The sequence below is a fragment of the Aspergillus lentulus genome, assembly GCF_001445615.1.
Source record: "Aspergillus lentulus DNA, contig: Alt01, strain: IFM 54703, whole genome shotgun sequence".
Taxonomy (NCBI): domain Eukaryota; kingdom Fungi; phylum Ascomycota; class Eurotiomycetes; order Eurotiales; family Aspergillaceae; genus Aspergillus; species Aspergillus lentulus.
Genome location: NW_028322123.1, coordinates 636423 through 649641, shown reverse-complemented (window position 1 = coordinate 649641; position 13219 = coordinate 636423). Strand labels below are relative to the sequence as shown.

The following is a 13219-nucleotide window of genomic DNA, read 5'->3' as shown; positions in this document are numbered from 1 at the left end:
GATATTCTAACAAAGAAGTCAAAGGGATTTCATTCTCATCTGCTACTATCCTTCTTTATGCCTTTCACTGCCTACTACCCTTGTAGAGAAGCCCAGCGAAAGCAACAGATAGTAGAAGAAAGCACAACGTGAATGGTCTCGCCAGAGTACATGGCAACCTCCGTGAATTTCAACGCCTAGCGCGTCCTGGAGGCAGGGTATCCCACTAGATGACTTGAGATGTAAACAATCAGAGAAAACAAGGACTTATGTCTTTTCTCTCTCTCATTCTCCTTTGTCCGTCATCTCACGCAACCACCTTCTCTGAGTTCGTCAAAGAAGACAAGTTAGGTATACAAGCCTTCCCATTTCCAAGAGCAGTTCTGTTATCGTCTTATGGTGTGTTATTCACACTGCAGTCTCTGATCTCGCGAGTTAACTGCTGCCTCTTACCTCTCTAGACTTCTTTCTCGCGAGATTTCCTGAGCGTGTTAGCATTGCACTTCAACCATCTTGATACTCCCTGACCATCGAGGTGAGTGCAGTTCTTCTACACCTCTCTCCATGCATTTTGGTCGCGTCTTAGGTTTTTGGGAGATTCTCACAGTGCCTAGCTGTCGACACTTTCTTGACTCAAGAACAATGACTGATGCTTGCTTTTGAACAGGACAAACGTCGGTCTGACGACTGCCCAAGATGGGTAAGTTGAACTACTCAGCTGTAAGTTGTCCCTTTCCAACATGATCTTCGCTAGGAATCCAGACTAACGCCGCACCGACAGAGGAAAATCACAGGCCTTAAGGCCGGACAAGTTGTGTCCAAGGATCTGGTAAGTTTCATTCATCAACATCGATATGAGGCACATACTGACACTTGTCGCCTCGCAGAAAAAGAGAATCACACCCGGCGTTGGCGCGAAAGCTGCGGCAAGAGATCCGAATCTGGAAATTGATGTTTCGGGCAAGGAACTCACTGACAAGGGCTTTGCCGAATTCATTGATGACCTGATCGCTTGCATGAAGTACTGCGATCAGGAGCACCCCGCAGGGTCTGCCAAGGTGATCGAGCTGCATTTGCAGGGCAACCAGCTCACGGTCATATCGCTTCGGAAGCTATCTGAAGTGATCAAGCTTAGTATTGCCGATCTTCGAGAATTGGACATCTCCCATAACAACATTGTGGTTTGCACCCCCGAAGAGCAGGAGATATGGTACGGCTTTCTTGACTCCTTCAAGAACTGTTTCCTGCTAAAGAAGTTCGATCTCGGAAATAATCCACTTGGGCAGAAGGGTATCGGGGTCCTCGCACGTGTCTACCTGCAGAGCGATCTGGACTTTCTGGAAGCTGATGCCGAAGCGGTCGTTGGGATGAGCTGCGAGGGTGACCTCGAAAGTAACGCCATCGCAGACGAGCTGGAAGATCTCAAGATCAACGGCAAGGAAATCGAAGCTACCAAGAAGGCGTCTTCGAAGCAATCCCCCAAGAAGAGCAAAGTTGCACAGCAGAATGGTAAGTCAAGCATTCAGTCGTCTTAAATAGCTTACACTGACGATATGCTCTTTTAGGTTCCTCTCACGCTACTTGCGCCACAAAGAAGCTGACCTATGCAGAGCTGAAGAGATATGCCTGCACTCGAGGCCTACGCTCAATCCCGTTCCTTATTATTTCCAACACCAACTTGACCAGCAGTTGTGCTGTGCATCTGTCAAGCATGCTGAGCATGCACCGCAGTCCCGAGCAGCTCTTGGCTTTTCTACCCAGTGGAAAATGTCCCATCCTGCCAGAAGCAGCAGAGCAATGCAAGGGCATCGTCTGGCTCCCAAATGACGGCCTTGGTCCGAATGAATGCAAGCTTCTCGACAAAGCCGAGTTGGTGCGCGAGTACAAGTCTAACGATGACACTGCAAAGGACGAGCTTAGTGAGGACGATGACCAGAATGCGGCACAGCGCAAGCTGCAGAAGAAGCTGGACATCGAGCACGCTAGACTCGCCAAGAGAGTGTGTATTGAGGCTCTAAAGAAAGAGGGAGTACACAGCAACGATATCTGGAGAGTCGCGTTGAAGATGATGACTGTCTCCCGCGCTTTGCTTTTAAACGACAAAGACCGCACCGTCGAAGCTCCCTCTGAGGAAGAGCCCTCAGGTGTAGACGAGATAGTTGAGACGGTCGAAGAAGGAGAAGAAACTGTGGAGCAGAGTCCAGAATACGTTTTTGAAGAATATGAACTTTTCGAACCTATCGCCGTCGGACCTTTTCATCCCGGTGCTAAGCACTTTGAGGTCAACTTTCCCTCTTTGCAGCAAGTTCAGCAAACCAACGGCCACGACAAAGACGTCCAGTTTCGAGAGACAAAGGAATCCACACCGCCGAGCCAGGCAGCCCGCTCAGGAAAGGGTAAAAGCCATCCCAGTTCAGTCCCTCGCAGCTCTCGTAAGCGAGAATGGCGTTTCGGACTGCCCTTTGCGTTCTGGCGTCAGGTTATCGCGGATGCTGTCGGCGCTGACGGTATTCTCAGTCACCAACAGCAAGTCCGCATCATGACTTACGCTGCGGATTGGGATGCTGTGAGCTATGAGCTGACCATCAAAGGAGCGGAAGATCACCAACAGATTTGGAAGTTCCTTGAGACTGTCAAATGCATCACCTACAGCTCTTTGACTTGAGAGCGTGATCTATCAGCCGCCCTTGAAGACCAAGAGAATCGTATCACACTTAAGGAGAAAGCGACGTCCTTCTTTCGAGACATGGAGTCGCTTGTCAAAAAAAGATGAGAATCACGGAAAACACGAAAAAAAGGGAATTCAACTTTTGGGATTTATCAGGTTTCATGTTTTTATGATGAATGGTTTTCGGGTTTAGCTGGACTTTTCAAGCTTCAGGAAAGCAGGATGAAATAAGTTCTTGTATGTAGAGGCTGATTGAATTCACTGAACATCCGATACGCTGATCTTTTGTCTCTGTAGTCGATATAATTCAAATTCATCAATCGTAAGTAGGGACGAGTAGAAGGAGATGGAGGATCCATTGCTATCGGTTGTAGGCACGTGGAGATACTCCGTAGTACCTTGATCTCCCCGGACCACGGATCGGACAGCAATTGAGTTACTCGGACCAGAAGCAATAGAAAAGGCGAATTCAACAAATTCTTTCCTGTCTGCACTCTGGGCATCGAATACCAACAATATGATGAAAAACAAGAGAACAAACACTCAACCGCTAGAAGACGCATCTACAGCCCCCGCAACCTTCAACGACGGTCTTCCTCTACCAAAATTAATCGCATTTGACCTGGACTACACATTATGGCCGTTCTGGGTTGATACGCACGTCAGCGCACCCATCAAGCCTCGCGATAACAATTCTCGCTGCGTTGACAAGTATGTACCTGAATCAAGCATTGATGTCCGTCTCCATATCCTCTTACTGACCCGGAAACCACGCCACAGATGGAACGAATCATTCGCATTCTACCCAGCCGTCTCGTCAATTGTGTACTCCTGCAAGACTCGCTCGATTCCCCTTGCGATAGCTTCTCGCACGCATGCTCCTGATTTAGCTCGCGATATGCTCAAAGCGCTTCATATTATCCCGACATTCTCGGACAATCCTGCGGCGAAAACAAAGTCTGTCCGCGCTCTGGATTACTTTGACTATGTCCAAATCTTCCCTGCCACTAAAACACAACACTTTGCGAAAATCCAGCAAGCCAGCGAGATCGCTTACGAGGATATGTTGTTCTTTGATGATGAGGCACGCAACAGGAACGTCGAAACCGAATTAGGGGTCACCTTCTGCTTGGTTAGAGATGGTATGACCAAGGAGGAGGTCGATCGCGGTGTCTGGGCTTGGAGAAAGAGAAACGGAATCAAGCCAGGGGCGCGGAAGCAGGGTCACGAAGACGCTTAGGTCAATAAGACGGTATGAACATTCTGTATATATATGGCTTTATGCTGGGAATGGCGTTGGGTTCGGATACATTGCATGACACCGCTAGAATTTAGCTTCAAGATACCCAGAGGGGACAAGATCGCATACTAGGTCGACCATTCGTTTTTGGAACCGTTTGTGTCGAATCCTCTTCATGAAAATAGAACCTTAGATTGTCCACCAAATGACTCTACCTGTGGTAGCTGAAAGCAGGCCCATGGCACAACAGCAATAGGGCGGAGAAGACACGGAGATCTCCAAACTCCGCCAAAAGCTTCCCGATATCAACTACCATCACATCAATAACCACAGCAAGAAAGTCTCTCTACAAAATTCACACGGCACTCCCTGGACCAGCCGGTCCTCATGAACAATGGACCCCAGAGCTAGTCAACCAAGGCCTGACACGCATCTCAAACCCCCAAATCCGCACCAACGCACCTCCCCCTCATCGTCAACATCTCCATCCCCAACACCACGAGCCCCCGTCGCCGCCCACAACACAGCTACAGTCGCCGAATCGGTAATATTCCAAGGCACACACCCCATCTCCGTCGGCGCAGGGACGGTCATCCATCCGCGCGCACGCATCTACTCATACGACGGGCCCATTATCATCGGCGAAGGCTGCATAATCAGCGAAAAGAGCACAATCGGCATCCCGCCGAGCACACCACCTTCTCTCCCGCCCGCGCCGAAAGAAGTGGTTCCAACACGGATATCGAACGGAGTGACGATCGGTCCGCTTGTGACCGTCTTCCCAGGCGCGCACATCCACTCCTTCGTTACGGTCGAGGCGCTAGCCATCATTAACCGGCGTGTGTCTCTGGGTGCGCATTCAAAGGTCTGTTCGGGCTGTGAGGTTGCGGCGAACACGGTGATAAAGGATTGGACTGTGGTTTGGGGCTCGGGGGCTGGGTCCTGTCAAAGGAGGAAACGGGCTACGGGGAAGACGAGCTCGTCTGTTGCGGCTGGGCAGGACGTGTCGGCACTGGACGCCAAGGTGGTTGAGGATGCGCGGTTGATTGTATTACAGAAGGAGAGAGAGGTAGTGGCCAGGCTTATTGGGTCATCTGCATCTGCTGGGGCCAGGAGGAAATGATCTTGTTCGTGCGAGAGTTGATATCCGGCTCTGTTGATAAGTGCTTACTTCGGCCATTGTCTTGGACACGGCGTCCAGTGTCAATTGGTCGAAGTAGAGAAACATATGAGCGGCTCATTCTGAACAAACAGTACATTGGAGTTGACCGAAATTACTGCACAAACCATGCTATGAGTGCGAAGGGTGCATTACGATGTTATATGATACTGTCTTTATGTTTGTTATATACCCCAGATCATACACAGTGAGTTGCAGACCCACTACACATACAATAGATTAATAAGGAGGCCGAAGAATTATGTGATGCAAATATTCTTTGATTACCGTACAGACTCCAAAAATAGGCATCATAGACAAAGGAAATGACTTATTTTCGACTGCCTCATGCCTTGTTGAACCAGAATATAGGCATTGGAATATTCATAAATGCTGTAAACCACAATGAGATCCGGGAGTAAAGGTACATGCACGTGAAAAGGAAACAAACACCGAGTCTATGTCGATAGATGGCTCAAGAACCCCTGGCATGGCCACCTCCTCTCATTCTCTTCCCTCCACTGGCGCCGGCCTCGTTTCCAGTCTCACCTCCGTCCTCTCTTGCCCGCTTGCTCCCTTGAGGGACAAACTGGCGAGCTTGAACATTGAGTCCGCCGCGCCCTCCTCCAGGACTGGACGGATTTTGCCCTTGAGGGGCATTGCCGGCCTGCACGTTCTGATGACCACCTCGACCAGCTCCTCCACGACCGCCACGGCCACGTTGGAGACCAGTGCCACGCTGACTTTGCTGGGTTTGTGCCTGCTGTTGCTGCGGTTGCTGTTGATCAGCAGGCTGCGGGCCGAATGGATTCTGTTGATGAGAGCCGCCACGAGCGCCACCTCGACCACCTCTAGCGACTGGGAGCCCTGATTGGAGCGCCCTCAGAACACCCCCAGCAGGAGGCTTATTAGGTAGCGATGAGGGTTGCTGCTTATTCTGAGATTGAGCAACTGCGTTTGCGGGTTGATTTGGTGCCGGCTTTTGCGCAGGACCGGCTTCTTGTTGCGGCTGCTGTACTTGTGCATCGGCTTGAGGCTGAGCTTCAGCGGGCACTGAGCCAGTAGGGGGAGCAGCGGTCGCTTGCTGAGCGGGAGCGGGAGCAGCAGCTTGTTGGTCTTGGTTTTCGGCTGTTGCAGTAGGTGCCGCGACTGCAGAAGGTGGTGGCACTGTAGCAACTTGCGCTGGAGCGGGAGCAGCAGTCGGTGCGGCCGGTGCAGATGGTGCAGCTGATGTTGACTTGGCTCCTTGTGCCTGAACAGGTGGAGCCTTCGTGGTTTTCGCCACTTCCCATACCTCAACGACGGGCTTCTGAGGAGTTTCGGCAGCTGCCTTCGCGATGACATCAAGTTTGGCCTGTGCAGTTCTCAACCGAGTATCGAGCATGCTGATACGGACAAGGGTCTTCTTGTCAGATAACTCAACGGCAGATTTGACCTTTTCATCTGTACTCTCCTCATATGCCTTTTTGAGGGCTTCCTTCTCTTCATTAAACTTCTTCTCCAACTCTGCACATTCTTGCTTCAGCTTTTCTGTTTCTTTCGCGACCTTTGCCCGAATATTGTTGCGGACGATCGTTTGGATCGTTTCGTTCTTTGCAACCAAGGCTCTCGCCTGAACATCCGTGAGCTCTGGTAGGTCACCCTCCTGATGCGAAGGGGTTGCGGGAGTCTGTTCAGGTTTCGAGATAGGCGTTCCAGGCTCTTGCTGTGCGACCTGTTGATTGGCCGACAATCTTTCAACTTCTTGCCGATGAGCCGCTCTCACTTCCGCCATCTTCTTATTGTACGTCTCCTTGAGCTTCTCTACTCTTTCATTGGCCTTGGCCTCGTACTCGGCGTCCTTGGCAGCCAAAGCAGCGTCCTTCTCAGCAAGAGCCGCCTCGAGACGCTGAACCTTCTCCTCTAGCGCCTTCACTCTCTCGTCATCACTTGGCATAGAAGTTTGTGTCGGGAACTGAGACGCAGGTGTCGAGTTGACGGCGGGCGTTGGCTCAACAGCGGGTGCAGTGGGTGCAGCAGGTGCAGGTGCAGTTGCTGCGGATGGACTTTCAGCCATCTTGGTCTTGAGCTCACTCAGTTCGTTCCTGGTTGTGTTCAGCTCCTCCTGAATGACCTCCTTCTCCTGCATCACGGCATTCAGTTCAAGTTGCTTAGCGTTGATGCGGCCAGTGAGTTCCTTAGATCTGGCTTTGAACTGTTCTGTGAGCTTTGTGCGCAGTTCTTGCGTCCTATCCTCAGCATGCTTGAGCTGCTCTGGGAAAGTTGCAGCTTGTGCTTGTAACGTGTCGCGAGCTGAAATAGCCTCGTCTCGTTCCTTCTCCAACGAGGCAAGCTTCTCCTTAAGGCCTTCCATCTCGGCCGGGTCAACGCGATCGTACTTTTGCAGGATGTTCTGTGTACGTTGTTGCCAGCGGTCACGGTCAGCCTGTAGAAGCTTCATTTCCCCATCCTTCGTTTCCACGATATTTTCCAGCTCCCTGATACGAGTCTCCAAAGGCTCAATCTGCTGCAAAAGTTCCTCAACACGTGTAGATTTCTCAGCGAGAGCAGTTTCAGCCTGCTTGACTTGGTTGCGCAGCGTAACGCTGCTCTCGCGGAAAAGATTGAGTTCGTTCAATGTTTCCATGAGCTTATTATGGCTCAAAGCAGTGTGTTCACTATCTGCGGCTGCACGGCGTTGCTGCTCTAGCCTGAGACGAGCCTCATCTAGCTGAGACTGTGTGTAATCGAGCTGCTGGCGGAGACGCTTGGCCTCCTGTGTGGAGAGGTGGTATTGCACATCAACAATCTCCTTCTCCCGTCGCAAGAATTTGATGACCTCCTGAAGGCCCTCCAGGTTCGGTGCTGTTGTTCCTTCGTCCTGCTCGCTGTCCGGAATGTTGGCGCGATCCTTCTGCAGCGCGGCGATCTGACTTGAGATGCCTTCAAGCTGAGTATGCAGCAAGTTGTTTTGATGCAAAACTTCTTCACGACGCTTCTGTAATTCTGCAAGCTCACTTTCGTATCGTTCTTTGAGCTCACTCCAGCTTTCTTCTTTCTGAGCGAGGTCCTTCTTGTAGGTATCGGCCTGAGTTCGAGATTCGACCAGCTCCAGCTTCAATTGATTGGCCTCTGCACGAACGACTTGTAGGTTCTTCGCGGCCTCGGCATGCTTAAGCAATTCACTTTCGTAATTTTGCTGCGCGCGCTGGGCAATTTCTGCCTGGGCCTTGAGATCGTCCTGGTGGAATTGAGCCGCCGCAATTTGACGTTCGTTTTCTTCCTTCAGTCTTGTAATTTCGGCCTCTAAGGCAGCCTTCTGTTCCTCCAAGCGGCGTCCAGCTTCACCTTGTTCATCCCGAAGTTTAGAGAGCTCGTTGTTTGTCGTAGAAAGTTCCGACGAAATCTCCTCAATCCGTGATTCAAGATCCTGAATCTTCTTCTCCTTCTCCTCCACAAGACGTTCGGTCTCTTCCCTATATTGTTCTTGCGTCTCGGTGACTGACTGCAAGCGCTCCTCGGTCTCCTGGCTAATGGTTTTGTAAACTTCGACCTGCTCCTTAGCGTGCTCGAGTTCGCCCTTAGCCAGTTCTAGGTCACGCTTCAGTTCGGAAACCTGAATGCCCAGTTCCTGTTCGCGGGTCAAACCAGTATCCGGAACGCCTTCTTCTGCCGCCGCAGCTGTCTCGGCCAGGGCAGTTGAGATGCTTGGCCTGGATTGTACGACTTGTAGACGCTCTTCAGCACTCCGTAGCTCAACCGTCAACTCATCCACTCTGGTCTGCAAATGATCCCGAGTCGTCTTGGTGGCAACCAGTTCCTCCCGAACCGAGCTCAAACTTGCCACAAGGTCATCTATCCGCTTCTGGCTCTGCTCATGTTCATATTCCCTGCGGAGAGCAGCCTTCTTTGATTCTTCAACCTCGGAATTAAGCTTACGTTTCGTAGACTGTAACTCGGACTCCAAGGATTCGACGCTGAGTTGTAAACGACGGCGACTCTCAGCATCAGTGTGCTCACGCTCGTTGAGGATGGTCTGCAGATTGGCATTGAGAGAATCGAGCCTGCTGCGTTCATTCCGTAAAACCTCGTTGTCCTCGATCAACCTCTTCTCGATACTCTTCCAAAGGTCCTTCTCGGCCTTCAGGTTTGCGTTCTCACGTTGAAGGCTTTCGACGAGACCTTTCGTCTCAACCAAGTCTTCGGCAGCCTGTTGGGTTCTCAAGTCTTGTCGGTTGGCGTTCTCCAGGAGAGCAGCATAGCGTTTCTGCAGCTCTGCATTTTCATTCTTCAACATGTTGAAATTGCTCTGCAACAGCTCAGCTCGCTGAGTGGCAGCGCCAAGCTGGCTGCTTGAGCGACTGATCTCGCTCAGCAATTCACTATTCTTCCGTGATAATTCATTGACTTGCTGTTTCAAAGAGGCATGGTCGGTGGCGGACTCCTCCCGGAAGCTGTCAAAGTGGGCTTGCACCTTGCGCAATAACTCCGCATAGTCGGGCACATCCCTCCCTTGGTCGTCAACATTCGCTGGGACCGCACCAAGAGGAAGCGACTGGGAGAATGCAGAAGCATCCCCAACCGTTTGACGACGTCTTGTCAGCATGCTGCGGAAGGTATCCCGCTCCTTCACGTAGCTCTTGGTCTGAGCAACGAGATTAGTGATTTCATCACGGTACGTTTGCACACGAATTCTGAGCTCCTTCAGCTCCTCCTGCTCCTGTTGGCGAACGGCATCCTTCTCACGAGCTTCTGCTCCCTCCATCTTATCACCGAGTTCCCTCAGCATTCGCCGAAGTGTGACGTTCTGCTCCTGAAGCTCATGCAGATCCTTAAACGTCGTTAGATGACGGCTGATAAATCGGCCGGTTGGGTTGAGTTCCGCCGACGAGTCGTCGATCTCCTTGCGGGCGATCTTCTCGAGTTCATCCCTGTCGTATGTGGTTTCGCCTTCTTTCAAGACAGCAACTTCCATAACCAGAACCTTAATCTGAGCGCTTAAGTCACGAAGTTGTTGACGCAAGATATCCCCTTCGCGAGCCAATCCCTCCACCTGGCCCTGCCACTTCCGTGCCTCCTTGGTTGCATCGTCTCTTTCCTTTCCTGCTGTCTCGAGGATATTAGACATTTCGACAACGGCATTTTCAAGTCGTGCGTGGTCAGCCCGCAATTCGTCAATCTCCGGTTTGCTGGCTTCGAGCTCCTGAACCATCTCATCGAGGGTCGCTTTGAGTTCCTGGCTGGTCTTCTGTTCTGTGGCAAGCATCGTTCGCATCTTGTCATACTCGGTATACATTTGAGTGAGAGTAAGTCCTCCTTTGGAGCGCGAGGTCCTGGGAGAAAATGCGCCACTGGGAGTTCCGGGACGGACAGGCGTACTGGGTCCTGTACCATTCAAGCCACGAGCTGGGCTCATGGATCTTCCGGCAGTGGCACCTTCCGACTGCAATTGAGTAACAGTCAACTCTAGTTCAGCAACACGGCGTTCGGCAGCCTCCTTGTCAGCGTGCTCTGTTTCGATCTCAACGCGGAGTCGAGAGATCTCTTCGGCGGCATCGTCTCTGGCTTTTTCTAGAGCGAGCTGACACTCCTGCACACGCTGCTTGGCAGTTTGCGCGGCATTGCCTTGCAATTCAGCCAGACGATTAGCACTATCCAGTTCGATTCTGAAAGACTCAGCCGCTTGGATAGCCTCCTCCTTGAGTTGTTGGATGCTCGAAAGCGACTCCTCGTATCGTTGCTCGACCTCGTCCAAACGGCTCTTGAGGGCATTTTCACTGCGCCTTAGCGAGTCGATGGTTGAGTTGGCTTCCTCATTTTCACGTTGAAGCTCGGCAATTCGGGCGGTCTTTTCCTTGCGGAATTTGAGGTACTCTGCAGACTTCGTCTTCAGTTCCGTCTCGAACCATTCGTTGTTCTTCTTCGTCAAGTCCAGCTCCTGCTGCAAGCTCTGTTCACGGAAGCGGGCGCTGGCGGATGCCGAGTTCGCGGCCTGAAGATTTTGTTCGGCAGTAGCTAGCTCGCGTCTCAATTCAATTGTCTTCTTGTGTTGGGTGGAAAGTTCTTCCGCAAGCTTGTCGTACGCAGCACTCTTTGACTCAAGAAGCCCTAGGGTATCCCTGTTCGATGCTTCGAGCGAGGAAATACGGGATTTCAGAGTGTTGACTTCGGATTCATTGGAAGTAGTCGAGGACTTCAGCGTCGCGATTTCGGATTCTAGGGCCGAACGAGCATTTTCTAGATAAATGTCAGAAGGTGTAGTCAGAAAAGGACGCGTCACAGCCAACCTGATTCGTGCAGTTTCTTTCTTGCCTCCTCAACTTCGGCATGGCCCTTTTCCACAGAGCTTTTCAGCACCTTGATCTTTGAGTCGCTGCTGCGAACCGCGTTCTCAAGCTCCACTTCCAAACGAAGCTTGTCGGATTTGAGCTCCTCATATTCATGCGCTTTTTTGGTAATTGCCTCCAGCAACTGGTTGACTAGCTCGACTGTGGGAGCTTGGGTAAGGGTGGTAAGTGTTGACTCCGCGATAGTGTAATGGCTCGCGAGGTAAGGCAATTCGACGGTAGCAGTGGCCATAATGGCTAAAGAACGGCTGTTGTATCGAGCCGCTTCCTTTTCAAAGCTGATGACTGTGAAATTTGCGCAGCAATCGGTCAGTCAGGAAGATGCGCAGAGGTCACTAGCTCAATCCGATGATGTCGTTGCGCGCGTAACATGCACTACTCCAAGATAAGTGCACACAACGCTCAAATAGGTCTATTATAACATGACGATGTAAATACAAAAATGTGGGAAATGACCGACAGAGGAAAAGTGAAGGTGAGTCCTCTGTCGAGTGATGAATGTCGGTCTTGAAGGATAAATGAGATGCGTTTGCGTTGCATTGCTGCTCCAAACGCGGTTAGCGCGTCTCTCAGAGCACGTGATATGTTTTGCCTGAGGCTTCAGCATACCAATTATGGCTTTCGAAGAATAGCAGTCGCAATCACTTCTTCCCCTTCCCCAACACACTGCATCTGTCCTCTGCATCTTTATCGGGTGACGACTTTGAATTCGATTAGGGAAGGTATTGATCTAATTATATGCTCCGGATCAGATTAAACTAAGCCCTTTTTGGCTCTTGGAGCCGGACGTCGCCTCATTCTATCAAACACAAGCATCTCTCACGTCATTACCAGCTATCGCAGCCATGTCACTCCAGCAGCAGCTCAAGAGTTTCAACGCCAGCGTTACCGACTATGCGAACCGTATGCCGCAGCAGAGACGGTTTGTCCACAACGGCTCGACAAGCACTTCTCAGGTACCATCCTCCACCTCAACACCAACGCCAGGTAGCGACGCACAGCGGAAGAGGCAGAATGCAGACATCGTGTACTCGCAGCCTGCCAATACCGGCACGGGCAAGGACATCATGACACAGGTGCTCTTTGCAGTTGAGCACTTGAAATCGAAGGGCGTCCCGCTCAGGTATTCCGATATTGTCTCGTACCTCTCTCTCCAGCACCGCTCAAGCGACGAAGGCTACCTTCAGGCACTACGGAGAATTCTCACGCAGCACGAAAAAGTCTTGTATGATCCCAGTGGCGCGAACGGGGAGGGTACATTCGCTTTTCGGCCTCCTCACAACATCCGCAACGCGGAGCAACTCCTGCAGAAGCTACAGTCTCAGACTACCGCTGCCGGCATGAGCGTCCGTGAGCTCCGGGAAGGCTGGCCCAACGTTGAAGAAACAATTAACAGGCTGGAGAAAGAAGGAAAATTGTTGGTCACTAGAAACAAGAAGGATGATCATGCGAAGATGGTCTGGGCCAACGATCCCTCGCTGGTGCAGCATTTTGATGATGAGTTCCGCCAGATTTGGGCGAAGATCAAAGTCCCAGACCAGCAGGCCGTCAAGGAAGAGCTGGAGAAAGCTGGTATCACTCCAACAAACAAGAACAAGGTTATCAAGGTACGCCCAAAGGTGGAGCAGAAAAAGGTCAAGAAACCTCGTCGCAGTGGCAAGACGACCAACACCCATATGATGGGCGTTTTGAGAGATTATTCGCACCTCAAACGGTAGACATGGCTTCCCGCTGAACACCTTGTCTTTGGCTTCGTTATTGAGCCGACAATTCTTGACCATGCCTTTTTTTTTTTACCCGCTCTCTATTTCCGTTCATGTCTCACAAATGACACTGCACCTGCATTC

At 51.3% G+C, this 13219-nt stretch overlaps 5 protein-coding genes across 5 annotated transcripts; 4 read left to right on the top strand and 1 right to left on the bottom strand.

Annotated features, from left to right (window-relative positions):
- Positions 1 to 675: 675 nt before the first annotated feature.
- On the top strand, positions 676 to 2644 carry ALT_0189 (uncharacterized protein; the record flags this gene model as incomplete). Its single annotated transcript, XM_033564352.2, has 4 exons — positions 676 to 699; positions 761 to 808; positions 867 to 1488; positions 1545 to 2644. 4 exons carry the CDS (start codon positions 676 to 678, stop codon positions 2642 to 2644), a joined length of 1794 nt encoding a protein of 597 aa, XP_033420243.2.
- A 520-nt stretch (positions 2645 to 3164) lies between these two features.
- Positions 3165 to 3887, top strand: ALT_0188 (Mg-dependent acid phosphatase; the record flags this gene model as incomplete). Its single annotated transcript, XM_033564351.1, has 1 exon — positions 3165 to 3887. The coding sequence occupies one exon, from the start codon at positions 3165 to 3167 to the stop codon at positions 3885 to 3887; it is 723 nt and encodes a 240-aa protein (XP_033420242.1).
- Positions 3888 to 4281: 394 nt separating this feature from the next.
- ALT_0187 (transferase hexapeptide domain protein) lies at positions 4282 to 5010 on the top strand (the record flags this gene model as incomplete). The annotated part of the gene is made up of 1 exon (XM_033564350.2): positions 4282 to 5010. One exon carries the CDS (start codon positions 4282 to 4284, stop codon positions 5008 to 5010), a length of 729 nt encoding a protein of 242 aa, XP_033420241.2.
- Positions 5011 to 5521: 511 nt separating this feature from the next.
- ALT_0186 (putative filament-forming protein (Tpr/p270)) lies at positions 5522 to 11604 on the bottom strand (the record flags this gene model as incomplete). Its single annotated transcript, XM_033564349.2, has 2 exons — positions 5522 to 11262; positions 11313 to 11604. 2 exons carry the CDS (start codon positions 11602 to 11604, stop codon positions 5522 to 5524), a joined length of 6033 nt encoding a protein of 2010 aa, XP_033420240.2.
- Positions 11605 to 12217: 613 nt separating this feature from the next.
- ALT_0185 (transcription factor TFIIE subunit TFA2) lies at positions 12218 to 13090 on the top strand (the record flags this gene model as incomplete). The annotated part of the gene is made up of 1 exon (XM_033564348.2): positions 12218 to 13090. One exon carries the CDS (start codon positions 12218 to 12220, stop codon positions 13088 to 13090), a length of 873 nt encoding a protein of 290 aa, XP_033420239.1.
- Between the last annotated feature and the right edge of the window lie 129 nt (positions 13091 to 13219).